The 26,677-nt window shown below is 52.9% G+C and overlaps 1 protein-coding gene across 4 annotated transcripts in view; it reads right to left on the reverse strand.

Moving 5' to 3' along the window:
• Positions 1–11,985: 11,985 nt before the first annotated feature.
• The window catches only part of QSOX1 (quiescin sulfhydryl oxidase 1), a 299,134-nt gene continuing 284,442 nt past the window's right edge, over positions 11,986–26,677 (reverse strand). For 3 of the 4 annotated variants that reach the window (XM_063651605.1, XM_054479434.1, XM_054479433.1), the window contains 5 exons: positions 25,374–25,503; positions 20,384–20,506; positions 19,429–19,576; positions 15,626–15,805; positions 11,986–13,761 (listed from right to left, as the gene is read on the reverse strand). In XM_063651605.1, coding sequence (XP_063507675.1) covers positions 12,986–13,761; positions 15,626–15,805; positions 19,429–19,576; positions 20,384–20,506; positions 25,374–25,503 — 1,357 coding nt within the window. In that variant the 3' untranslated portion in view covers positions 11,986–12,985. The remainder of the gene's footprint in view (positions 13,762–15,625; positions 15,806–19,428; positions 19,577–20,383; positions 20,507–25,373; positions 25,504–26,677) is intronic. The other variant, XM_054479444.1, reaches the window with a different exon arrangement.

Here is a 26,677-nt window from a genome sequence, read left to right on the forward strand (position 1 = left end):
CAGCCTGGGCAACACAGGGAGACTCCAACTCTACAAAAAAATGAAAAAACTTAGCTGGGTGGGGTCATACATGACTGTAGTCCCAGCATCTTGGGATACTGAGGCAGGAGGATCGCTGGAGCCCAGGAGTTCCAGGCTGCAGTGAGCCAAGATCAGCCCACTGCACTCTAGCCTGGGCAGCAGAGTGAGACCTTATCTTAAAAAAAAAAAAAAAATTCAGAATAAGGTTGTTGAGTTCTATTTAAAAAAAATCCATGTGGACTTTTGATTGTTGTTACACTGGATTTTAGATTATTTGGAAAACTTTGATCTTTACAGTCTTAAGCTGTCCACCCATATCCATAGAATCTCTGTTTAGTGAGCTCTTCATGTACTCTGTAAGAATGTCTTATCACTATGAGAGATCGTTGTTCATTTCTTCACCTGATTATGTCTCCTTGTATTAGTCCGTTCTCAAGCTGCTATGAAGAAATATCCGAGACTGGATAATTAATAAGGGAAAGAGGTTTAATTGACTCACCATTTCACATGGCTGGGGAGGCCTCAGGAAACTTACAATCATGGCAGAAGGCACCTCTTCACGGGGTGGCAAGAGACAGAATGAGTGCCGAGCAAAGGGGGAAGCCCCTTATAGAACAATCAGATCTCATGAGAACTCACTCACTGTGATGAGAACAGCATGGGGGAAACCACCTCCATGATTCAATTATCTCCACCTGGTCCTGCCCTTCATATGTGCAGATTATTACAATTCAAGGTGAGATTTGGGTGGGGACACAGAACCAAACCATATCACTCCTCCTATCATCTTGCCACAGAAATGTAATCAGACACCTCTATTTTATTTACCTCTATTCCGCTGCCCCCCTCCCCCCTCCCACCAGTGTCTGGATGTTACTGGCTCTACTTTACTAATGAAAAAACTGAGATTTAGAAAAGTTGGGCCAGGCGTGGTGGTTCACGCCTATAATCCCAACACTTTGGGAGGCCAAAGGGGGGATGGATTACCTGAGATCAGGAGTTCGAGACCAGCCTGGCCAACATGGTGAAACCCCATCTCTACTAAAAATACAAAAATTAGCCAGGTGTGGTGGTTCACACCTGTAATCCAGCTACTCAAGGAGGCTGAGGCAGGAGAATCACTTGAACCCAGGAGGCGGAGGTTGCAGTGAGCCAAGATTGCGCCACTGCACTCCAGCCTGGGCGACAGAGTGAGACTCCGTTTCAAAAAAAAAAAAGGAAAGTTGAACTTCCCAAGGTGGCACAGGTCACCAGCCACAAGGCCATGGTTTGTAGTGGAAGAAAAGGGAGAAGAGTGTGTAGGGGCCAGCCGGTGGAAGGCATGGTGCTACACTAAGCGGTTTGGCCTTTACCCCATAGGTGAAAGGGAGATTCTAAAAGATTGTGAGCAGGGGCCAAATGACAGGAAAGAGGCTCTACAGGCAGTGAAGCAGAGGCAAGACAGGGTAGATTCCAGGAGGCACGGTGGAGAGTCAGCAAAAAGAGGAAGAGAGGCAGGAGAGGCCTCAGAGCAAACGGAATCCATCAGGAAGATGGGAAGAGGCGCTTGCTAGTCCTGGGGAGAGGGAAGGAAACTGCGGGGGGCCAAGAGAGGAAACAGGTTTTGAGAGGGAGACAAGGAGCTTGACTTTAGACACCTGGAGAGTTGAGGAGCCAGAGATGTGCCATGGAAACTAGCAAGTGGCAGCGTAAGATAGAAACGGAGTTCAGCAGTTTTGAGACCAGGAGGAGCTGGAGATTGGTAGAGCCAGACAGCACCACTCCGCACTTTGCCTATGCTGACATGGAAGGGTCTGCAAGATACAGGATTAAGTGAAAAAGATCAGGTGCTGAGTGGGGTTGGTAGTGTGTGTCTTTCCTTGTATTTGCATAGAACAGGCCTGTAAGGACACCAAATAACTGTTTCAGGGAGGGGAGCTAAGTGGCTGGGAGGCAGACAGGGCAGAGACACTCTGCCCTTTTGAATATTTTGAATACCTAAACATGCATTACCTATTCAAAACCATGAAATTAAATTTTTTTCAAAAAAACAAAGGATGAGAAAGGACTTTGGGATGCATAAAGGACTTTGAAAACATAGTGGTTTTACCTTTGAAGAGCGGTAATGAGCCTCTGGAGAAAGGCCCTCTATGGAATCCCCCAGGGGCAAGGCAGCACCCTCATTTCTGGTGCTCTTCGGCCATAATGGAGTGGTCAGGACACAATGTCACAGCTAATGCCCAGTGCCCAGCACCTCCTGCAGCCGGCTCATGCTGCTCCTAATGGTGCTGGCTACCTGGTTGTCCTTTGTTGCTTGAGTAAGTCCAGCCCAATTCCTGGCCCACTGTGATTGGTAAAGAAGGCTGATGATACCGGTGACAAGAACATGTATGGAACTCCTTCTATGTGTTGGACACTGTTAGCCACACCTTTAACCCTATATTATCTCTTCTCTCTCTCTCTCTCTCTCTCTCTCGACAGGGTCTCTCTTTGCTCTGTTACCCAGGCTGGAGTGCAGTGGTGCAATCTCGGCTCATAGCAACCCCCGCCTCCCAGGTTCAAATGATCCTCCCATCTCAGCCTCCCAAGTAGCTGGGACTACAGGCCTTCACCATCACACCCAGCTAATTTTTGTATTTTTTTGTAGAGACAGGGTTTGTTGCCCAGACTGGTCTCAAACTCCTGGGCTCAAGTGATCCACCTGCCTCGGCCTCCCAAAGTGTTGGGATTACAGGCATGAGCCACAGCCCAGCTACATTATCTTCTTTACAGGTGAAGGAAACTCAGCTTCAGAATTAAGCCGGCGCCCAAAGTTCCATGACAAGTATCAGGATTTGAACCTCAGTCTCCTTGACCCTGAAGTCATTCTTTTTCCACAATGGTAGCTGCTTCCTAATTTATTATTCACTCATTTAACCTTAATAATCATCTCTGATGCTCAGAGCTCCGTGCATAGCACTGAAGGGGTATAAAGACGAATGATGAGTTTTGAGAGATCTACATCCTAGAATGTAGAATTCTGTTCACTGAAGAGATATTTACTGAACCTCTATTATGTGCGAGGGCCCATGCTAAGCTCAGGGGCTGCAGTGAGATAGAAGACTGTCCCGCCCTGGTGAAGCTTAGAGGAGGTGGAGGAGACAACAGCCAGGTAGCCACGCTGCAGTGTGCTAAGCACTCCGATGAAGGCAGCCAAGGGTGCTCCCGCAGCTTGAAGAAGGGTACCTGGCTCAGGCTTGGGAGGCCCAGGGCTTGCCAGAGGGAGTGATGTATCAGCTGAATCTAAAACAGAGTCACAACTCAGATGGCTACAGGTCAGGCCCCTGAGGTAAATGAGTGAAGTAAAGGTCCATTCTTAGGCACAGATGTTCTCTTCCTAAATACCAAATACATAGCAACATGCTTCACTTCTATACAGATAATGCTCTTTTCCATTTTTCTTAAAATATGGCCCATCCCAGCACTCTGGGAGGCCTAGGTGGGAGGACTGCTTGAGCCCAGGAGTTCAAGAACAGCCTGGGCAACATGGGGAGACCCCCATCTCTCCAAAAAATAAAAAAAATTAGCCGAGTGTGGTGGCACACACCGGTGGTCCCAGCTACTCCGGAGGCTGAGGTGGGAGGAGTGCTTGAACCTGGGAGGCTGAGGCTGCAGTGAGCTGTGTTTGTGTCACTGCACTCCAGCCTGGGCAACAGAGCAAGAATCTGTCTAAAAGAAATAAGCCAAAAAAAAAAAAAAAAATGACCCACGCAGTTAGAGACACAGTGCAGGGAAATATTTCCCTTTTCTAAATCAACAGCACAAATGTGATAATAAATGGTAATTGCCCCTTGGCCTTCGTATTGGGAAGCAAAAGGGAGAGATGCGGACTATGGCCCTGGATGAGGAAGGGGGCCCAGCTGACTGTTGCCCTGGGAATTGGGCTCATGTGGATATGTCTTCTGATTGGATTTGTAGATTACTCCAAGTTCTAGTCAATATCTCTGATTATTTCCTTAGGATAGATTTTGAACACTAAAATAACTGAACCAATGGGCATAAACTTTTTAAGGTTGATACATATCATCATATTATTTTTCAGATACACTATACAGTATAATTGCATTATCACCTTTCCAGTACCAAACTGTACTGCTGCATACTATATAAAAATGATATCACACTAATCTTTCACCTCCTTGATTATTGTTCAACAAGTAGAATACTGTTTCACATAAGTATTGCTCTTTGTATTTCTTCTTTTGTAAGCTGACAGTTCATATTCTTGGCTCATTAAAAGTGTTTATTTATATACTAATAAATATTTAATAAAGGTGAGAAAATACAGATAAATAAAAAGAAAAACAAACAGCCATAATCCCACCAGGGACCATTAACCATTATTAACGTTTTGGTGTCTTTATCCCAGTTTTCATCCATGCATTCAGTATCCATAAATATATGTATTTTCTTTTTTACACAATAAGATTGGCCGGGCGCGGTGGCTCAGGCCTATAATCTCAGCACTTTGGGAGGCCGAGGCGGGCAGATCACGAGATCCGGAGATCGAGACCATCCTGGCTAACACGGTGAAACCCTGTCTCTACTAAAAATACAAAAATTAGCCAGCCGTGGTGGCAGGCACCTGTAGTCCCAGCTACTCAGGAGGCTGAGGCAGGAGAATGGCCAGAACCCGAGAGGTGGAGCTTGCAGTGAGCCGAGATCACGCCACTGCACTCCAGCCTGTGCGACAGTGCGAGACCCCGTCTCAAAAAAATAAATTAATAAAATAAAATAAGACATACTATACAGAACTGTTTTTGTAACAATATTTTCCATTAACAGTGTGGTGTGAAAATAATTTCGGGTTAAAAATATATACATTCAAATAATTTGTATTTATTTTTTATTGTTTAGAGACAGAGTCTCGCTCTGTGAAGTGGAGTGATCATCGGTCATTGCAGCCTTGAGCTTCTGGGCTCAAGCAGTCTTCTCACCTTGGCCTCCCAAAGTGCTGAGATTACAGGCATGAGCCAACACGCCCAGCCCTCAAATCATTTTTAGATGTTATATTGTATTCCATTGTAATTGTGTACCAGAATTTACTCAATATCCCATTTTGGACTTTAGGTTAATCTTATTTTGATATTATAAATATTTATCATGTAGCAAATATTTACTAAATATTCTCAATTACTTCCTTAGGATAAATTCCAGAAATAGAATTGCTGGATCAAAGGTTATACATTTTCTTAAGGCTTTTAAAAGTATATTACCAATTACATTATGTTATGAATTATCTATTTCCCAAAACTTGTATCAGTTTATACTACCACTAGCAGTATATGAGAGGACTGGGGCGGGGGCAGATTGTATTTTCTTAAGATGGCTGCAACAGTATCTCCCATCTCATAGTGTTCCAGAACTCTGTCACACCCCTGTCAAAGGTGGAGCCCAAGTTTCCTCCCCTTGAACCTGTTCAGGCCTTTCTATCTGCATCCTGGGCGAGCTGTTACATCAACCTCAACCAACAGAGAATCGCAAAAGTCATGCTAGGTGGCTTCTGAGGCTAGCACATGAAAAGGCCACCCTGAAGGGCCCAGCCACCAGGCTGTGAGGAAGTCTGAGCAGCCCATGGAGAGGCCCATGGGGAGAGGACTGGAGGCCACTCCCACAGCCCCAGCTAAGCTTCCAGGCAACAGCCAACACCAACTTGCCAAATGAACTGCGCCTAGATACCCTGCACGGAGCAGCCAGGAGCTGTTTTCTGCTGAGCTCTGATCATTGTTACCAATTCATGAGCAAAATGAGTGACCGTTGTTTCAAACCATTAAGTCTGGGAGTGGCTGTTACATAGCAATAGATAACTGATACATCTCATTCCCTCACTCCAGCAACATGACATGAGATATCATCATCATCATCATCATCATCATTTCTTTGCCAATAGGTTAGCCAAAAAAAATTGCATCTCTCATTCAGTCTTAATAATTAGGCCCTTTATTTTCAGTAGGGATTTAGTGCTTTTATTATTTACAACAGAAGTTGTTAAAAACCAAAATTATAACAAATTTAAAAATCTTAATTGGCTTTTATTTATGATTCAGTAATTGGACAGCCCTCAGAACCCAGAACAGGTTCAAAGAACTTCAGGGCTGCAGTGTACTCAGAATTTAGGGACAGAAAACAGAAGTGGGATATAGAGTTTAACTGGATTGCCTTATCTGAATCTATTGGCCACCTACAATTGACTAAAGCTCAGAGGCTGTAACTGACACTTAGCCACTTGTTATATGAATATACTCCTAACTAGTTTCGTTTAGCATGAATGACTCCATATTGGTTTGGTCTGTTGGCTACATCATAGGAGCCCAGGCCAAATCAGTGGCCTCCTACAAATTTTATTTAATGGGCTTTAGTATCCTTTAATCCTATTTATTTTCCTTGCTATTTTTGCCTTCCAAAAGAAATATTTTATTACAAACATTCAAAAACATATTTAAGTGAAAGCCAGGACTAGGGCAAGGCTACTGAGACACTCACTGTCAGGGGCTCTGCAGTTGTGGTCCCCTGAGGTCAGGTGTCTCCTTAACTTTTGCATCCTGGCACCTCACTTGCCTTGCTCTAGTCCGAGCCCTGACTTAAGTCCATCCTAATCTCGCTTTCTAAATATAACTGCTATTCACAGTTTGGTGTGTATTTTTCTAGACAAACATTAGCATATATATAACAATAGTAACTTATGTTTATAGAAATGTGTCCTTCTCGGACATTTTATCAGGTCAATAAATGCAGACCTAGCTCATTCTTAAAATGGTATGTTGCAGAAGATTCACAGCCCTTTGTCATATTTATGGCATATATTTCCCCAGCTTTTAAATATGCAGCTTTATTTTTTTTTTCTTTTCTTTTTTTTTTTTTTGAGACAGAGTCTCGCTCTGTCGCCCAGGTTGGAGTGCAATGGCACGATCTCAGCTCACTGCAACCTCCACCTCCCAGGTTCAAGCGATTCTCCTGCCTCAGCCTCCTGAGTAGCTGGGATTACAGATGTGTGCCACAATGCCTGGCTAATATTTTAGTAGAGATGGAGGTTTCACCATGTTGGCCAAGCTGGTCTCGAACTCATGACCTTGTAAACCTCGGCCTCCCAAAGTGCTAGGATTACAGGCGTGAGCCACCGTGCCTGGCCTTATTTCTTAAAAGTGACGTCAAGTAGATGGATTACTCACATCAGTTGCATTTTCCATTGTTTTCATGCTTTCAAAAACAGTGAAGTATTCAATTATATTTCCTTTTTTTTTTTTTTTTTTTGCATTAGCTTACTAACCTACTGAGATGTATTTTGGTATATGGTATATGGTATTTGGTATATGGTATATGGTATTTGGTATTTGGTATATGGTATTTGGTATATGGTATGATGGTGAGATCTTACCTGAATTTTCTCCCAAATAATCACTATTCTCAACATTATTTGCTAAGCAATTCCTCCCTCCCCAGGGCAGAACTCTGTGACCACTGGAACCTGAGATGGTTAAGAACTTGATGGGGACATTGCAGAGCAGATTCAAACTAGGTAAAAATTTTAGCCCCTTCCAAATGTGAGCTGCTCTTCCGAGGCTCACAGACAGACACAGGTGAAAGGCATCAAAGCACTGCAGCAGGGGAGGCAGGAGGTTTAATAGGCAGCACCTGAAGCCCACTTTCCTATGGAAGAACATGCAGCCCCAGGAAAAGAGCTTTTGCTCTCTCAGTATACAGACCACACTAAGTCTTGCCAAAGCAGCAGCTGGAGCTACTAGTGCTATCAGGAGGATCTCACCCTAGCCCTAGAGTCTGTAGATGTTCCCTGAGTCCTCCTAAGTAAGGTCAATGCCCCCATGGACTGCCCCTTAACTTTGTTCTCTCACATTGGCAGAGGTCTCCTCCTCTGCCTTGTGACTTCCAGACTCTCTTCCACTGTGACCCAGGCCTGGCACAACCCCCCTGGGCAGCAGTGAAACCTGGAGTGATGGGGCCAGTGAGGGTGGCCACAGAGACTCAGCTGACGGCTATGCAGTCCAACTGACCCTCACCGAGGCCACTGGCTCCCACGGCCATTGGTGGGTGAGTTACAGGGAATTCTTCTGCAGGGCAGAGGCCAAGGCTGTGAGTGGGGCCTCCTCTGCAGCAAACAGTGAACTGTGTCACCGAGACCCCAGGAACTGGGATCCCATGGCCTGGCCCCTCTCTATGGAGAAGGCTGTGCTGCTGGGGCCAGGCAGAGGGCAGAGGCCCGGGGTGGGAGAGGAAGGGACGAGAGGGCAGCTTCTTACCCTCTTGGGTGTGAATGACCCTCGAGGGCAGCAGAGAAAGGAAAAGCAAGGGTCAGAGACAGGCCAGGTGTGACACCCAGGAGAAGCCAGGGCTCTGTCCTACACAACAGCGTGCCTGAGGAGGGACAAAGAGTCAGGTATGAAGATTAAATTGCTCCTCTTGAAGTTTGGTTTAGTTCTCAAAGCTAGGGGTGGGAATCCTATCACCCTGCCCAAGGAGCAGCCTTTCCTTTCAGAGGAGGTGGAGGGAGGGGTGAAAGGGGTGTTGAAGGGGAAGAGGAGGGATGCTGTGGAAGGATACTGGGCCCACCCTGGAGCTTCCCTGGCACCTGAGGGAGAATGAGGCAGTGATGGGGCTGCAGAGGCCTATGGGGTGCTCTGCCTCAAGACTGTCAGGCTGGTGTGAGTGAGCTCTCCCCTCTCACACCTGGCCTGGGATTCTATCAGGATATTAATCTTATAGGCTGTGATTTCCTTTGGCCAAGAATCCTTTCTCTGGAAGGCCCTGCAGGAAAAACCTCTCCTCTCCACTCTACATGGAGCTGGCAATACATGGATGGGAATCCCAGGAAGAGGGAGAGGAATTTAGCAGGGACCCGCAAACTAAGTCTGCAGCCGCCATTTCACACACAAGCTGAGCCAAGGTCACACCCAACGAACCTGGTTTCCTCTCCTCCTTCAAACAAGGCCTAAAAACAAGGACCTGAGACAGGGCACTTCGGCCTCGATACAGAGAATGGAGCGAGAGCTCTAGAAAAGGTGGATTCCTTCAGGGTGTCCCCGCTCCCTGACACCAATACCCAACAGTGGTTAATGCCACTGTTGGAGGGAATAAGGGCTGGCACCCAGCAGCACCACCACATAAAGTCTCAGGAAAGTCTGTAACTCTTCTGATGGAACAGGACATGAAACAGAATCACATGTGTTAGAAGGTGTAGAGACTGCAGCTCCAGGGTTGAGCGGGGTGGGATCTGGGGTCAAGTCCTAGATCTACCTCTCACCATTTGGGAGAATAGGGCAAATGTATTTATTTTGGTGAGAGTAAAGGGGATAGGATGTTTCTTAATCTCTTTAAGCCTCAGCTTCTTCATCTTGCGTTGTTGGAGGATTAAATGAGATTTAAATGAGTGCAAAGTTCAATAAATCGTACACATCAATTCTCCAACAGCATACACATTTCAGGCATTTTAGGAGCCCCATCTCATGAAGGAAATCCATACTACTGTGGCAGATGGGGGTGGGGAGGCACTTTCCACTCAACACCTCAGTTCAACTCTGGATGGTGGCACCTGTCAGGGTGGCTTGGGGCTTGCCACCTGGAGGCCCAGCTCCAGGGACACCCTTCACAGAATATCCTGTGGGAACGGCACCCCCCAAGCACAACACAGCCCCTTGAGTTTTCAGGTATGAAGACAGGAGACGACATGACATGATCAGTGGGCTACCATTATTAAGCACTTAGTGTTTGCCCAGCATGGTACAACAATCTGGTAGGTGGGTAGTTTATCTCCAATGACACATGGGGACAAGGGGATAAGTTATCTTGCTCAAAGTCACACAGCCAGTGAGTGTTGGAAGCTGGATTCAAACCCAGACGTCAGATTCCAGAGTCCATTCTCTTCAAGGATGGACTTGACCCCACCCTGACCCAGGGCCCAAATTTAAGGGCTCTCTCTGAGCCCACCTGACTTTCCTCCAGGGTCAAGGCTGGCTGGGTCCCCTGGAGCCCTCTCCTCCACCCCCACACCCAGAGGACAGGCTGCATCAGGGGTCTTCCCACCCCCACCTGATACCAAGGCTGCTGGAGAGGAGCCTGGCCCAAGGTGGGGCTGCCCCTCTTGGACCTCCAAGAATGCTGCATGGAGCAGCCCCTCAGAGCTGTAGTCCCTCTACACCTGCCCTGTGGCCCCTCCAGCCTCGACCCCCACCCCTCCCACTTCCTGGATTCCCATCCTTCAGGTCTCGTAGAAGCCTCCCCAACACCCTCCCTGCTTGGTCTCTATCCTTCAGAACCCTCATCACAACCTGTCCTTGCCTCTAGAACAGAAGCCCCATAGCAGCAGGGACCACGTCTGTTTTAGCTTCAGTTTCTAGCCCAGTGCAGCACTGTGAAAATCCTTAATAACATTTTTTAAAAGTTTTTGAATTCTACTTTTCTTTGCTGACTTGGCATGTGCTTTCTCCTCTGCCCGTAACCCCCGTTCCTCCTTATTTCCTTGCTAACACCTACTCGTCTTTCAAAGCTCCATGCCACTGTCTCCTTGAGGAAATTGTTCCTGTGCCCCCAGTAGGTAACACGCCAGACAGAGGCAAGATTCTCTATCCCGCCCCAGACAAGGAGCCTTTGCTTTGCAGGGCTCCCCTTGGGACCCTCTCTTGCCAGGAGAGCCTCTAGAGAAGCCATCTAGAAGGGCATTCAAGCCTCAGCAAGCCCCAGCTCCCAGCCTGGCAGACTGGGTGGGGGAGGGCCCAGCTGGTGGGCGAGGCTGGTTTATCGATGTTGCCGAGAGCCCTGGGGAAATCAAGTGAAAGGCAGCCGCGCTGCTGAGGAGGCCCACCCGTTTATCAACCAGAGGGGCTGGGGCCGGGCGAAAAGAGGCTCGGCTGCCAGAGGCAGCTGTGAGGTGGGAGGTCCACACCACTCCGTGGGCCTGAAGGCTGGGCTACACGCTATGCAGCCCTGGCTGCTGCGACAGTGTTTCCAACGTAGCGCTAATTCTAGGTAACTGATTTTGGCTTTAGAAATACCGTCACTGGAGCCACAGGGCTTGCAGACAGAAATCCCCTGCACTTGGCATTGGGCAAGGAGCCCTTAGGGGGTGAGGGGCAGGCTTATTCAGTGGCCTTGGTGCAGTGGCCACACAGAGCACCGGCCCTGGGAGCCTCTGTCTTCCTCCTGCAGGTCAGGGTTGCCTCCTGATTGTGGGTTCCTGTCTGTCTCTCAGGCCCCCAGCCAGGGCCAGCCCAAGGGAGCAGGGGGTACAGAGCACAACCAGGAGGATGGAGCCGATGGGTGCCTGGATCAGGGGCACAGAGAGGGAATCCAACCCAGGAGCCCAGCAAGGCGCTGCAGCTAAAGAGGTCGAGGGAAACATGGAGGGAGACTGCCATCCCTCCCCAGCCCCAGCTGCCCCATAGCAGGAGTGGCCTTGGCATCCGACCTGATCCACATAGCGCCCAGGCCATCTGAGCAGAGTGAAGATGTCAAAGAGAAAAACCAAATCAGATTGAGGCTCCTGCTCCCCCTTAATGAGGTTCATTATCAGCGGCTCTGATCCTTGTAAAACCCAGCAGGCCAGATTAGGGGCAGGCTCTCTAATCCTGGCTGACTCCTCCCCACCGAGTGGCCAGCCCTGCAGCTCTGACAAACAAGCCCTTCCTTCCTGGAGGAGCTGGAATTAGGCAGGTGCAGACAGGCTCCTCCCTCACCAGCCCAGGGCACTGAGGCAGGAGCTCTCAGGGAGGATTGGGGCAGGGGGTGGCAAGGCTGCACATCCAGAGGCCTGTCCCTGTGCATGAAAAGGCCATGGGGTTTGGGTGCGGACAGCTCTATGGGCAGTCTGTGGCCAGGAGCTGTGTGTGCTGAGGGACATCGAGTCTGGCTGCATTCCAGGTGAGGCTGGTCTCTGTGCATTCTGTCCAGACCTGGACACTAGGTCTCCAAGCAGCAAGTTAAAGAACACACCAATGCTTGCCTTAACAAAAATAATTTATTCCACACACCTCCCAAGCAGGGGGTAGCGTGGGAATCAAGCATGTGTAAGGCACTGCCCCCCCCTCAGACCCTTCTAACTTCTGCACACTGGAAGGTGAAACATGGAGAGAGAAGACACTCCCCTCCCTAGCTTCTACCCGGCACCCTCCAAAGATGAGCGTTCATCTTGGAGACCAAAATAAAAAAGGACGAAAGACCAGGCTCAGAGGGAGCAGAGCTCAATGGGGGGAAGTGAAAGCAGCCATCTTCTCCTGCAGCTAAGCCAGGGCCAAGGCACTAGAGACCCACATCCTTCCCATGCCACCAACTCATCAGGTCCCACCAAGCAAGCCACTCACCCTACAGCCCAGCAACCATGGCTTGCCTCACCTGGGAGACCAGCACGACTTCCAGAAGCTTCCAAACCCCACCCTGAAGCCAAACCCCACCCAGGAGGTCTGAGGAGCTGGAGGCTGGCCAGGCATAGAAGGCCCTGGGTGGTCCTTCCTCCCAAGGTGCAAAGGCTTCTTCATTGTCCGGAAGGGAGCAGGGTGGGCGGAGCCCCAGCAGCTAGTGAGGAGTTCCATTCCAGCCCACCCAGCTCGGAGGACCCTCCTCTGGCTTCACTTGCCCCAATTTAGGGCCAAGACCAAGCAGGAGAGACTGAGGCTCCAGTGAGAATGAGGCAGGACTTCAAATAAGCTGAAAAACAGGAATGTGGTGCTAAGAGGCCAGGGACTGAGCTGCCCTATGCCTGCTGCCCAAGGCTGCCCTCCCTGCGCAGCAGGGGAACCTGGACCCTGCTCCTGTCTTTTGTGTCAAAGGAGCTCTCTGTCCTAGCAGCCCCAAGAAGCTTCACTGGAGCGACTGGTTTTCCTGAATTTCACACACTTCTAGGCCAGACAAGGAGCAAGGGGTGGGAGGGGAGGGAATGGGGTCAGGGGGCTCGAGGAGCCTAGAGATGGCAGCTCCCTCTCCCGCCTTCTCCCTAGGTGGTTCAGGCTGCAGGGTGGCCAGCATGGCCCTTCAGGGCCCTTATCTTGGCCCGGAAGTAGGCGTACATGGCCAGCAGGCCCATGAAGGACAGGGAATAGAGCCCCACACAGAGGCTGATGTCCAGGTAAGAGAAGCCCCCTCCCAGCACCTGCAGCCACTGGCCTCGGCCCCGCCCAGCTTGGGCCTCCAGCTGGCCCTCAGGGATGTCAACCAGCTGCTTGGAGCTGCGGCCCACGCGCCTGACCTCCGAGGGACCCCAGAGGTGGTTCTTCTCAGCCCTGGACTCGGCCAGCAATGCAGCCCCTGTGTCTCGCTTGCTCAAGTGCCACTGCCCACGCGGCTGCTCCCGCTCATTCGTCTGAAGCTCTGCCATGTGCTCAGGAGGCTCCTGGCCTGGTGCAGCTCCGAGGCCAGGGCGCAGCTTCGGGGGGCGACTTGCCTCAGGTCTCTCAGCTGGCACATCTGGGGTGGTGTTTGTGGAGGACTTCATCATCTCAGGCTTCCCAGGGTCCACAGTTGAATTCCGGCTTTCCAGCTCCAGGGCTCCCATCGCCAGCTCTGGGGCGGCTGCCACATTCTGTGCTTCCCTCTGGGCAGCTGACCCAGCTGCAGCGAAGTCCAGGATAATGTTGCTTGGGGAGAAGTGGGCCTTGAGGAAGTTGAGGGTGGCTTCCACGTCCCACACGGGCACATCCAGGCGTTCATTGTGGCAGGCAGAACAAAGTTCACGGGGTGGCCACTGCACCTTGGGGAACTGGGGGTCCTCGCTGGGGGCACCTACAGAGGGAAGCATACACAGGCTGGTGGTGACATCAGTCCCACTCAAAAGCCCAGACCACACTCCTCCACTCAGAACGCCAGCTTTCTTGTCTGCAGAAAGGGCTCGCCACTGCCCTTCCAGAGGATGGGTAATTAGAAAATACAGATTACAAACACTAGCCCACAGTGGGAGCTCAACAGATGGCAGCATGGAGGAGGAGGCAGATCCACCTACCCCTCAGCCCCAGCCCTCCGTGCTTTTCCAGGGAAGCGTGAAGAGCGCCATCTCAGTCATTTCCCAGTGTTGGCCAGACCCACTGTCCTGCTATGTGGAGTTTACAACCAGCCTTTACCCCAGTACCAGACACAGGAAAGGGCAGGAGTACTCATTTTGATCTGCTTTGCAGTCTTTGGTTGGTCTGCTCGTGTTTGTCTTTTTTTGCATTTTTCTGACATTTTCCAAATTATACAAACTGTGCAAATAGGTTACTTTGTCAATTCGAGGGAAAATGTGTTTTCAAGCAAGAGGCAGCTGCTCATGGCAATCCTTGCTTTTACCCAGCAGCAGCCCTCTGGGGTAGGGGTGGGCTCCAAGGGGTAGTTGGGGGGAGACCTGAGGGGTACTTGGAAGAGTCAGGATACTGTGGGGGCTGCAGGCTGTTGGTACCCCAGGTGGGGCCAGCCCTCTAGGCAGCCTCTGGATGAGTCCCAGAAAGTGAGCCACGGCCACCAGACCCTCACGCAGTGTTGCCCAGGGAATGCATCAGCCCATCCCTTCTATGGAAGCAGCTCTCCTAAAGGTTTTAATAGGGGACAAGTTGTTGGCTACAAGGAAGCAGGAGCAGCAGCAAGTGGCACGCAAGTCAGAATGGTTATTTTGGGGAGGGGACAACAAGCAGAGTCAAGGGTCCAGTCATGAGTCACAGTGATCAGGCCTTGCGGAGGGGGCTCTCAGCTTGTGCCTGGTAATTATGAGTTTCTTCTGAAAGGACCCCACCAGAGAGGGGAGGGAACCACCCTGCTTCTGGCCTCTCAGGGAGAGGCCCAGGCTCCTGGCCCTCCAGCGGCAGCTGGGAGCCTGCCGAGTTCAAGGGGCTGAAGGGTCAAATGGAGCATTTGGTGGCAGGGGCGGGGCGGGGGGAAGAAGACAGGCACATGTCTTCCTTTCAAAGTTCGATAGGAGGCCCCAGGAGACCACGATCAAGTGCAGGCGACTGCACCACCACCTGCTCCATTCAGCTCCTTTAACCTCGGCTCCGCCCTGGTCTCCCGCCCCTGGGAGGCTGTCACAGCCACGTGTACCGCTCCCTCCCGACACACAGACCGCCTCCTGTCCACAGATGGCTCCCTCCTGACCCAGCTCCCTGGAGTTTAATGTGTTTGCCTGTTAGAGCCATCAGACTCCTGATGAGGAAAAGGAAGCACCATAATGAGGGAACACAGAGGGCAAGGCTCCCTCCTGGGAGCCGGTGCCTGATATTTCCAGGAATGACCTGGTCTCCTCCAGCCCCTTCTCTCATCAGACCCTTCCCAGGGAGAGAGAACCCCAGCTCCCTCCACGCTAGCAGTTTGAGTAAGGGGCCAACAGCCAGAAGACGGAGCAGGGGAGGCGGGAGAGGGACCCTAGTAGGCTAGAGAGGGGCCCTAGAGCAGGGAAAGAGTGAGCAACGGCATGGGAAGACCAGGGTCTTACAGTGTCAAAGCCTTGATTTCCTCATGTCAAAAATGGGGCTGATGATATTGGCATTGGTTAACAGGCCTGGGCTGTGACTGAGGGGACAATGAGTGTCCCTTCCCCAACTTTTGGCCTAAGACTCCAAAGTATCCTCACCCCTTCGTCCCCCCACAGGTGATTCCAGCCTTGGGGATGGCTCTTCCTTACCTGCAAGGCGAGCATTGACTCTGTTGTGGCTAGACCAGAGCCAGAGGACAGCAGCGTTGGGACTCCTCACCCGGTGCATGGAGGCAGCAGCCATCTGCTCGAAGTGGCTAGCGCAGTCTCGGCAGCCGAAGAAGTAGTGCACGTAGCCTCGGATGGCTGGGAGGACCTCCTTGGCCTTGGCTACAGGGCAGAGGAGACGCCATGCACCAGCCCTTCAGGCTGCCAGCCCCACAGCCGTTGCCTCCCCAGGCCACCCTGCCGTCCCCCATCCTGCCCTGGCCACCCCTGCACAGGTGCCGCACACCCCAGCCTATGCCAGCAGAGGCCCAGTGTCCCCTTGTCTACTTCTCTACCTGCCATGGTCACTTTACAGGAGACCCCATCCCCCCAAAACTCCTAAACCTGGATCCCCTTCCCTGCCACTAACCTGGGTGCTTGTCACTCACACCCAGGACAAAGTCCACACTCCTCGGCAGGACACTCAGGCTTTTTGTGACATGGTGAGAGAGGTCAGCAGGGGCCACACGGCCACCGCCCTAGCCCCTGGCCCCTCCTTCCCTGCCCACTCATGCTGCCTGTCCCACTTGCTTTCGCCATGCCTCACCTCCCTCGGGCCTGGACCTGGCCTGCACATGCCCTTCCCATTTGTCTCCATCTCTCCTCGCTCTCTCCTTCCATTCCCCCCACCCCCTCCCACCCACTGGGCCCTCTGTACTGGCATCAGCAAAGGCCTGTTAACCAGCCCCACTTTCTTGCTCTAACTGAAACCAGGCTCCCCGCTGAAGACACCACTCCTAATCCAACACGCCCCTCCTAAGCCCTTCACCCTCAGGCTCCAGGGCTGCTGATGCTTGCCTCCAAGCTCGCTCCTTCCTACCGCAAACCTCCCAGGCCTTTAGAAGCCAATCTCCTGCTTTTACCCCTCCACACAGCAGGACGTTGGCACCCTACTCTCTTGTCACTCCTGGCAAGGTGAGACCCGCAGCAGCCCACGCCTGCCTCTCTCTCCTCTGCCCTCTCAGCTTGTTCTTCTGCACCCAGCACAGGTGCCCACCTCCCCACCCGGCCCTGGCGGTGCTCAGCCTCTGTCTCCGCTGCTGCTTGGGTTGCCCCACTCCTCACCTCCTCCAGGATTTCACTCCCGTTAATGTTTTCTTTCTTTACTGCGCCATCCATTTATCCCCTGATAAGGGATCATTTCAACTGGGGAAAAGGATGATCATAAAGAAGTTCGCTCTAACCCAGTCATGCCCCAGTTCCTGCTCATTATCTCCAGAATCTTGCCTCCTGGTCTCTCTCCAGCCGAATCCAACAAGGCCATTATCTCCACTACGCCACTGACACAGCCCTTGCTAGAGATGTCCTCATCTTGCACCACCTCCAGCAGCACTGGCCCCAGTGACTACACCTCCATCTTGAAACAATGGACTCTGGGGCCCCCTTGAAATCACCACGGCCTCCCCCTTTCAGCCTCCTTTGCTGGTGGTTTGATGCTCAGGATTCAGTCCTCAGCACTCTTCTCTATCTCCCTACCAGGGAGCTCATCCAGTCCCACAGCTTGAGCTCTGATGCTACTAACGACTATAAAGCTGATCTCTCTATTCCCCACCTCTCCCTGGAACTCCAGACTCAGCTGTGCACACCTCCATTGGGAGGTCTATTGACACAAAGCGGGCCATTGATTCCACCATCCCACCCCGAGCCCCTGATTCCTCAGCTTACAGGACTGTCATCCACCAGAGGCTCAGGCCCCACAGCCCTGGAGACCACCCGAGTCCTGCTTCCCACATACCCTTCCTCCAATCTATCAGTAAGTCCCTCAGCTCTGCCTTTAACATATCCCCAAATCTGACCACTTCCTCCAGGGGCACACTGACAACCCTAGTCCAGGCCCGACCACCACTGCTGGGCGAGCTCCGCAGCTTGCTCCTCAGCCGCCCTGCCTCCCCCTGCCCTGCAGTAGCCCATCCTCCACATTTCTAAAGTGTTAACTGTCTGTCACTTCCGTTAGCCTCTCCAGTGGCTTCTCAAAATGCCATAACCAACCTCCAAACCCTGCCCTCGCCAAGGCCTCTGAGCCCATGAGCGCTCACCTCCGCCCCCGGCCTCTCTCTGCAGCCTCACCTCCCTCCCTCCGGCCACAGCAGCCTTCTTTCAGTGCTGCCCACACACCAGGCTTGTCCTTTGCACCTGCTGGTCTCCGGCCTGCGCTATGGGCCAAATTATGTCCCCCCAAATTCCTATGTTGAAGCCCTAATCCCCAGCCTCGCAGAATGTGGCCATATGTGGAGACAGGGTCTTTAAAGAGGTAATGAAGGTAAAATAAGGTCATTAGGGTGGGCCCTAATCCAATAGGACTGGTGTCCTTGCAGGAAGAGGAAATTTGGACATGGATTGGGAGAGGGACAACTGCATGGAGACACAGGGAGAAGATGACCACCACCCAGCCAAGGAGAGGCTTGAAGAAACCAGCACCGACACCTCCACCTTGCACTTCAGCCTCCAGAACTCAGACAACAGACGTCTACTGTCTGAGCCCCAGCCTGACATTTGTCAGTGCATCCCAAGGACACCAACACAGCCTGGGAGACTCTCTTCCCAGACGTCCCACACTGCCTTCTCCTCTCCACGTGGGTCCCAGCACCGGGCCCTCCACAGGGAAGCCTTCCCCAGACCCCTCTCCAGACAGCACCCGCTCCGGCACTGCTTTGCTTTGTCTTCCTCAGCATTCATCATCATGGCTGAAGCCATCCCTCTGTGTCTGTCTTCTGCCACTCAGATAATGGCCCTGTGGGGGCAGGGACCTGTCTCATATGCTGCTGTGTCCCCGGAACCTGCAGCGCCACATGGCATGGTGGAGATGCTCCATACACACTGGCTTTCCACACCACTGCCTGGCAGTTCCTCTGATTCACGGGGCTCCACACAGGCTGCTCCCTCTGCTGGGATGCTCCTCTCCTGGCGGAATCCCTACTCACCCATCACCCCTCAACTCACCCCGTGAGGCCTCGGGCCCCTTCCCAATGGCGTCGAGCCTGCCCTCTCTTCACCCCCACATCCTTCTCTCCGCCACGGCCCTAGCCCTGGTGCACTGCAGGCCTCTCTCTGTCCCCCTGCCTCACGCTAGAGGTCCACCAAGAGCGGGCACTGTCGCCCTTTTCACCCATGTATCTATCCTCCAAGCCAAGCCGCAGCCTAGTATAAACCTGGTTCCTCAATCAGTGTGGACTGAATTGGATGTGCATCCTTTCAGTCTTCAAAAGCAGGTGTGGGGCAGCATGGCCAGAGAGCATGGTGGTGCAGTTTGTGGACAATCCAAGGCAGCAGGGGAAATGTGTTTCCCCAACTTCCCCCAGGAAATTGTTTTTCAGTGGGAAGCGCAATAAAATTGCTCAAAGTGCCTGCTATGTATCAGCTATGTAGACTGTAAAATACATGTTTTTTTCTTTGTTAAGAGTATAAAAAAATAGAATCACAATTTTTTCATGAAGACTGAAAGCAAAGCAAACTATAAGCCCGGAGAAAGCCAGGGAGAGGCCTCAGCCCCAGAGCTCCCAGGGCTGAGAACAGGACTGGTTGAATTCCCAAAGTCTGCTCCCTCCTGGGATCGGTTCTATTCTGGCCATGTGGGGCTACCTGCAGATACAGCAATCCAGCCAGAGCCCCAAGGCTGACTCTCCCCATCCTCTGGCAGCTGGGAGTCAGTGGGGCAATTCAAGGGAGCTGCCCTGCTCCCTCTCCCCTTGGAGGGCCGAACAGAGCAGGGTCAGAGGCACAGTGGGGTGAACGGGCCCTGGACGTACCTGCTTCCTGTGAGTGGTCTATATTTTGCCGAGCTGCCTGCACAGTCAAGAAGTGGAAGAGGACCCACAGGGAGCAGGGAAAGCCCCGGAAATGCGGCTCACTCCCCTGGCAGCCAATCCAGTTCACCTTCTTGGCAAGAACGGCACCCTGAGGGACACACGAGTGTGAGTGCACATATGGAGAAGGAAAAGGATGAGAGAAGCAGAGAGAGAAGCTTCTAGGAGACAGCCCTAAGACAAATGAGGTCCCTCAGTCTATCACCTCGAAGGTGGCATTTCCCTTTCACCAGCTCCACCCACTGAAGCAGCAGCAGACCTAAAAATCTGTGACCCAGATCAAGCTGCATCCCGTTCCAGCCTCAACTTCCCCAGCTGTAACACAAGGGCGTTATCCATCCCGTTCCAGCCTCAACTTCCCCAGCTGTAACACAAGGGGGTTATCTCTGAGGTCCCTTCAAGATTTGACACCCTACAGGTCTACAAGGTTTTATACCTCTGCTGGCTGCAGTGACCCACTTTTGCAAACAGCAGCATGAGCAGGAGCCCAGAAGGTGCCCTGGAGAGGGCCAGGGAGGCCATGCTGAGCAGCACCACACACTAAGAGGCAGCACAGGGTAGCTGTTAAAAACTCTGGTGTCTCACCAAGTTTTCATCCCAGCCCACTTACTGGCTCCATGATCCCAGACAAGTTGCTTAATCTCTTCAAAGTACTGTTTCTTCATCTGCTAAATGGGGAGAATATCTACCTTCCACTAACGTTATGAGGATTAAATGAGATGTGCGGCATAGAGAGCTCAATCAATAGTCATTTATTGATTATTAATGGAAGGACCCAACCAAGATCACTGACTCCCTGGTGCAAACTGGTGAAGAAGGTCGGAAATGACAGGGTTAACCCCTTGCACTCTCATAAATATGGAGGATGGAGAGATCTTTATTTGCTTCCCAGACTCACCTCTTTCCTGTCATCCAGGGCAGTTTTAAAGAAACTGTAGGGAATTTTATTTCTCTTCTGTCTCTTGAGCCATTCATTCACGGAGTGCAGGAAGTTCTGGACTAAGGGCCGGCCAGGGAAATACTGTGGGGAGGAACAAGAGGAAGCTGGAGAGTGAAAAGCAATTCCCCAAGTTCCCCGTCCTGCAGATAATAGGAAGCTATGCAGAAGAAGGCGGGGGGTGGTGGGGGGAGGGCAGTGGGGAGGAGGTTGTGGAAAGTTCCAAAACCACCAGGAAAACATTCTAACTAAGACACAAATGTGACTTCTGTACTACCTTTGCTCTGGGACACCTGGTAAGGCTAGAAGACGGGATAGGGAAGGTGCTCGCTCTAAGTGGGGTGGGGTCCTGGAAGTCTCCCTCTCTCAGACCTCGGGCTCCTGTGCAGCACCCCCCGACCATGTGCCACCACTGGGAGGAAGGCTGGAGCACTTGTGCCCCTTGCCAGGGCTGCTGGGAGCCCTGGGCCACACAGTCCTGTCTTTGGGTGGTCCTCAGATAGAGCTGACTTGCCAACTGACTGGCCAGCTGGGTTAGGTGGGCACGAGACCTTTCATTTGGATTCCATGGGCTGCCAGTGAGGATCAGCCAGGCCAGGGGCTCAGAGCCAAGATCCAGATCTTGATGGTAACTCCCAGTGGTCTCTGAGGAGCATGAAAAGCTACTCTGACAATAAGTCAACTCAAATCTGATTAGTATCAGCACTTTAAAACCACAAGGACTCCAGGGATGAGGGTGTGTGTGTGTGTGTGTGTGTGTGTGTGTGTGTGTGTGTGTGTGTGTGTGTGTGTGTGTGTGTGTGTGTGTGTGTGTGTGTGTGTGTGTGTGTGTGTGTGTGTGTGTGCGTGCGCACGCGCACAGCACAAGGAGCGGAGGGCAGGAGAAAGAGGGGCACAGCAGCGAGCTGGTCAGATAAAACCACAAAGAGGCTGGCCCACCCCGTCTGGGAGGAAGTGAGGAGCACCTCTGCCCGGCCGCCCCCTCTGGGAAGTGAGGAGCGCCTCTGCCTGGCCGCCACCCCGTCTGGGAGGAAGTGGGGAGCGCCTCTGCCTGGCTGCCCCATCTGGGAAGGGAGGAGCGCCTCTGCCCAGCCGCCACACCGTCTGGGAAGTGAGGAGCGCCTCTGCCCGGCCGCCCCCTCTGGGAGGTGAGGAGCGCCTCTGCCCGGCCGCCCCCTGGGAGGTGAGGAGCACCTCTGCCCGGCTGCCACCCGGTCTGGGAGGAAGTGAGGAGCGCCTCTGCCCGGGCGGCCCCGTCTGGGAAGTGAGGAGCACCTCTGCCCGGGCAGCCCCGTCTGGGAAGCGAGGAGCGCCTCTGCCCGGGCGGCCCCTTCTGGGAAGCGAGGAGCGCCTCTGCCCGGGCGGCCCCGTCGGGGAAGTGAGGAGCGCCTCTGCCCGGCCGCCCCGTCTGGGATGTGAGGAGCGCCTCTACCCGGCTGCCCATCGTCTGGGATGTGAGGAGAGCCTCTGCCCGGCCGCCCCGTCTGGGAGGAGAGGAGCGCCTCTGCCCGGGCGGCCCCGTCTGGGAAGCGAGGAGCGCCTCTGCCCGGCCGCCCTGTCTGGGACGTGAGGAGCGCCTCTGCCTGGCTGCCCTGTCTGGGAGGTGTACCCAACAGCTCCAAAGAGACAGCGACCATCGGGAGCGGGCCATGAGGACAATGGCGGTTTTGTTGAAGAGAAGGGGAGGAAGTGTGGGGAAAGGAAGGAGAGATCAGATTGTTGCTGTGTCTGTGTAGAATGGGGTGGGCATAGGAGACTCCATTTTGTTCTGACTAGGAGAAATTCTTCTGCCTTGGGGTGCTGTTGATCTATGGCCTTTCCCCCAGCCCCATGCTCTCTGAAACATATGCTGTGTCAACTTAGGGTTAAATGGATTAAGGGCGGTGCAAGATGTGCTTTGTTAAACAGATGCTTGAAGGCAGCATGCCCTTTAAGAGTCATCACCACTCCCTAATCTCAAGTACCCAGGGGCACAAACACTGCAGAAGGCCGCAGGGACCTCTGCCTAGGAAAACCAGAGACCTTTGTTCATGTGTTTATCTCCTGACCTTCTCTCCACTATTATCCTATGACCCTCCCATATCCCCCTCTCTGAGAAACACCCAAGAACGATCAATAAATACTTCATAAATTTAAAAAAAAAAAAAAAAAAAAAAAAAAAAGAGGCTGGCCAAGGGTGTGTGTGTGTGTGTGTGTGTGTGTGTGTGTGTGTGTGTGTGTGTGTGTGTGTGTGTGTGTGTGTGTGTGCGTGCGCACGCACGCACAGCACAAGGGGCAGAGGGCAGGAGAAAGAGGGGCACAGCAGCGAGCTGGTCAGATAAAACCACAAAGAGGCTGGCCAAGGGGATGAGGACCCTGAGAAACTCACAGCAAAGAAAGCAAAGACAAACATTTGAGAGGAGAAGGATACTGGAGACACGAATGGTAACTAAACAGGAAAACCTGCTAACAGATCCATTCCTCTGAGAAAGCCATTAAATATTCCTATCAAACACTGGGCTGGACACCTTCCCCCAGAGTGAGAAGTGGCTGGAAAAGACCACGCTTTGACACCTGCCCTCCTGGTGAGCCCACACGGGCCTCTGGAACTCATACACAAATTTACAGCTTGAAGTCAGCACTTCTCACTGACCTTCGCCATCATCCCGACTTAGAAACTTCCGCCTTCTAAGGTGACAGTGCCAGAAGGATGGATGAATTAAGGAGCTCTGGACAACTGGGAGCAAGGAAACCCTGGTGCCCACACGCCACCCAGTGGCCGCTCCTGCCAGCTGCTCACAGGAGGGAGCACGGGCCAGGAAAGGCCGGGTGGGAGGGCACAAGCAGGACATGCAGAGGGCCTCCTGACTGACCGGGCACTCGCAGGGCTGGCAGCTCGCCAGGGGGAGCCAGCAGTGTGCGCTGGCACCCTTAGGCATTCGGGCCTCTGAGCACCATGCACTTGGTGGTAATGGGCATGGGCTGGATGCGAGTGGGTGTGGCTCCCTGCCCAGCCCCTCACTAGCTGGAGGACCCTGGCAAGGTGCTTTAGTTTTCTGGGGCTTTGTTTCACCTTCTATGAAACGGAGATCATACTAGAAGCCATGCTGTGGAATCTGCTCTGAGAAACAGAATGTGGAGCTAATATACAAAGAACACTGCAGGCACCGGCAGGGCTGAAGAAATGGTAGCTGCTAGGATACTACTATTCAGGAAGAAGCTACCCAAGCAAGGCAAGGACCAGAATACTCTGCAGACCCCAGGGGATGTGCAGGCAAAACCCAAACAGAGGGTCTCCAGGCCCGTGCCCCCAATGCCTCTGCTGCTACTGCTGGGCATACCTGGCTTCCCTCTGTCCTCCACCCCACTGCCAGCCCTGCCCTGAGGGCCCTGGCTCTGGCAGGGCAGGCACCTTCATCTCAAGCTCATTCCCAGCCCTTGCTGAAGGCAGAGACTCAGCAGGCACAAAGAGGGTGATGCCTCTGCCCAGCTCAGGGACTTTCTGTATCTCATTCTTTTCCACCATACTGGCTGCAAACAGCCCCACTGGGGACAAAGAAAATAGCAGGTTTGAGCACAGCTGAGAGATGTGAGCGACACACAAGCCGATCTTCCTAGGGTGACTCCTTTGGAGAGTACTGGACTAGGGTGGTGGGGTGTCTGAGGCATGCCGGGAAAGCATGCTGGGGGCTCTCCCTCATGGGTCAGGAGGAGGGACCGTACATGGGACCGTTCTGGACTTTTCCCCTCTAAGTCTCTAGGCTGTCAACCCCAGGCCCCTGCACTGTGAGGACCAAACAGCTCTCAGCCTTGGAGGAAAGGTCTCTATTATGGCAATGGACTGAAGAACAAGGGCTCATTTTGCATGGGACTTCAGCGAGGGGCCAACGACTGTCCTGCCTTAGGCTGAAACGTCCCTGTCAGGCCCTCTCAGTGTCACCACGCATGCATGTGACCAAGCCAGGGGGCTAGGTCAGGGAGGTGGGAAGGAGGGATCAGGCTGGCAGGAAGTCCCCAAGGAGAGGCACAAATCACCCGAGGGCAGCCCCAGCTTCCTGCAGACCCGCACTGAGGAGGGCAGGCTCAGATCCGGGCCCCAGGGCCAAGGGAGGCTAAGCCAGCGGCCAAACCCGAAGCGCCCAGAGCCGCATCTGACTCAGCAGTACTGAGGAGCAGAGTCCTGGGTTTCCAGCAGGGATGCTTTCCAGCAGGGATGCAATGGCCAGGATCTGGAACCAAAGGGAAGGGCGCAGAGAGGGAATGGCAGCCACCTCTCACCTTCAGAGAGGAAGGAGCGCAGGCTCAAGGCCTGACCAGAACACCTCCGGGCTGGCAGAACAAAGGCATGGCACTTGAGCTCCCTCGGCCTCTTAAATCGGGGTGGACAAAATAAACCACCCGCCTCGCAGAGTAGTTAAGAGGATTAAATCCTAGACAAACATGAGGTCCTCAATAAATAGGAGCTACCCTTCGTGGAGTAGCCATCTTCCCGGGGAAACTATAAAGGAATAAGGAAGGCATGGCCAGGGCCAGGGATTGGGTCAGACTGGGAGGGAAGCAAGGAGTATCAGAAGAGCATCCTCTCCTTCGCCAGGGTGTCCTAGGGGTCCTGCTTTCCCAGTGACCACGGCAAGGGGTGGGAAGCCACACTGGGGCTCTGACTGAGGACTCAGGCAGGCAGAGCCACAGTCGCTGAATCAGCTGGAAATATCCCCAGGTGAGGGGCACGGGCCCTGTGTCCCACCCACACTGCTGCATGGGGCAGGGTTGTCCCTGGCAGTGTGGGGCTGGTGTGGGGTATGGCTGAGGCTGGAGGGTATCACCTATGGTGGACAGAGAGAGCTGTGGGTCCAGGTGTCCAGCCAGACCATGGGCTTCTGGAGGGAGGGGCTGATGGGGTGCCCAGCTTACAGGAACGCACACTGACCATCCGTGGAATTGCACAGACAAGGGAAGCCATGGCCCTACTCACCTTGGCCAGCACTGCCACAAACTTTTTCAGGGCCACCAGGCACTGCCCTTCCAGGACCGGGAATCTGCCCACTTCTATCCGCAGGATGTAGTGCAGTGCAGATTCCAGGTCAGCCATGTAGATCTTGGAGCTGAGGACCCAGAGGGAGATAGAGAGAGAAAGGAGTATTAACCATGGTGCAGGGGCTGCAAGGAGCATCCAGGGCTAAAGGGAGAGAAAAGAAGGGGCACTGCTGATGGTCACAGAGTCTTGTAAGTTACCACTGGCTTCTGCCAGAAATGTGCTGTGTGACCTTGGGTAAATTACCTAATTTCTCTGAGCCTCAATTCCTCATCCGTAAGATATGAATAATAACACATTGCTCACAGGTAAGTTGCTGAGAGGATCAAATAAAAGCACAAATGTAAACAACTCTCAGCAGTTCCTGGCAGGGAGTAGGAGTTTTCTCTCTCCAGGCCCACAGCCAGCCCCTCCTGCAACTCACTAATCAGGCCGGCTCTGAGCCAAGACCACTAGACATAATCAGACCAGCAGGTTCACACACACAACATGGCTCTGGAAAAACTGGGCCCTCTCTGAAAGACCAGGGTTCAGCTGCCCACCAAGGCTGGGAAATGGCGCCTGGGGGCAGGACGGGAAGCAGGGCCTGTATTTCTTTCAGGGCTGATGTGCTCATAGCTGCCGGACCTCACGTCTCAGGTGGGCCCATCTCACACCTCTCCGCAGCCCTCACGGAAGGGCCGGAGGCTCCATGCTGGCCCCAGGCCCATCATGCTGGGGTCCAGGCTCAGGGTTCTGATGGCAGGGGCCAGGAAAGTTGGGTGCCTCTTCCCCTGTCTCTTGAGACCCGGGTTCTGGCCTCAGTTTGACTGTGAGCTAGTTCTGTGAGCTTGGGCAACTCAGTTGACTTTCCTGGGCCTCAGTCAGCTCACCTGTAAAACACACGACTTGCTCCTGCCCCCGCTACCTCCTGAGGTTGGAAACAGCCAATAAGGTCAACTAACGGGGTACACACTGTGGCTGCCTATGCTCCCCTCAGGGCAAGGTCTCCTCTGTGCTCCACTTTGGTGTCCTTGGGCCTCAGTTTACCTCTCCATTCCTGTGCCCTGACTCCAGAAGTGGCCCCATGACTGAATGAGGTAACACAGGGAAGGTGCCCAGCACAGAGCCTGGTACATACACCAGCCCAAGCTATTACAAGAACGTCAATGGTTTGCATAATTGTAATGATCGAATGATTACGAAGATCATTCATAATGACGGAATGATCGTAATGATCACACTACCCCTCACTCTCTCTTTCC

The sequence above is a fragment of the Pongo pygmaeus genome, chromosome 1 (genome assembly GCF_028885625.2).
Source record: "Pongo pygmaeus isolate AG05252 chromosome 1, NHGRI_mPonPyg2-v2.0_pri, whole genome shotgun sequence".
NCBI lineage: Eukaryota > Metazoa > Chordata > Mammalia > Primates > Hominidae > Pongo > Pongo pygmaeus.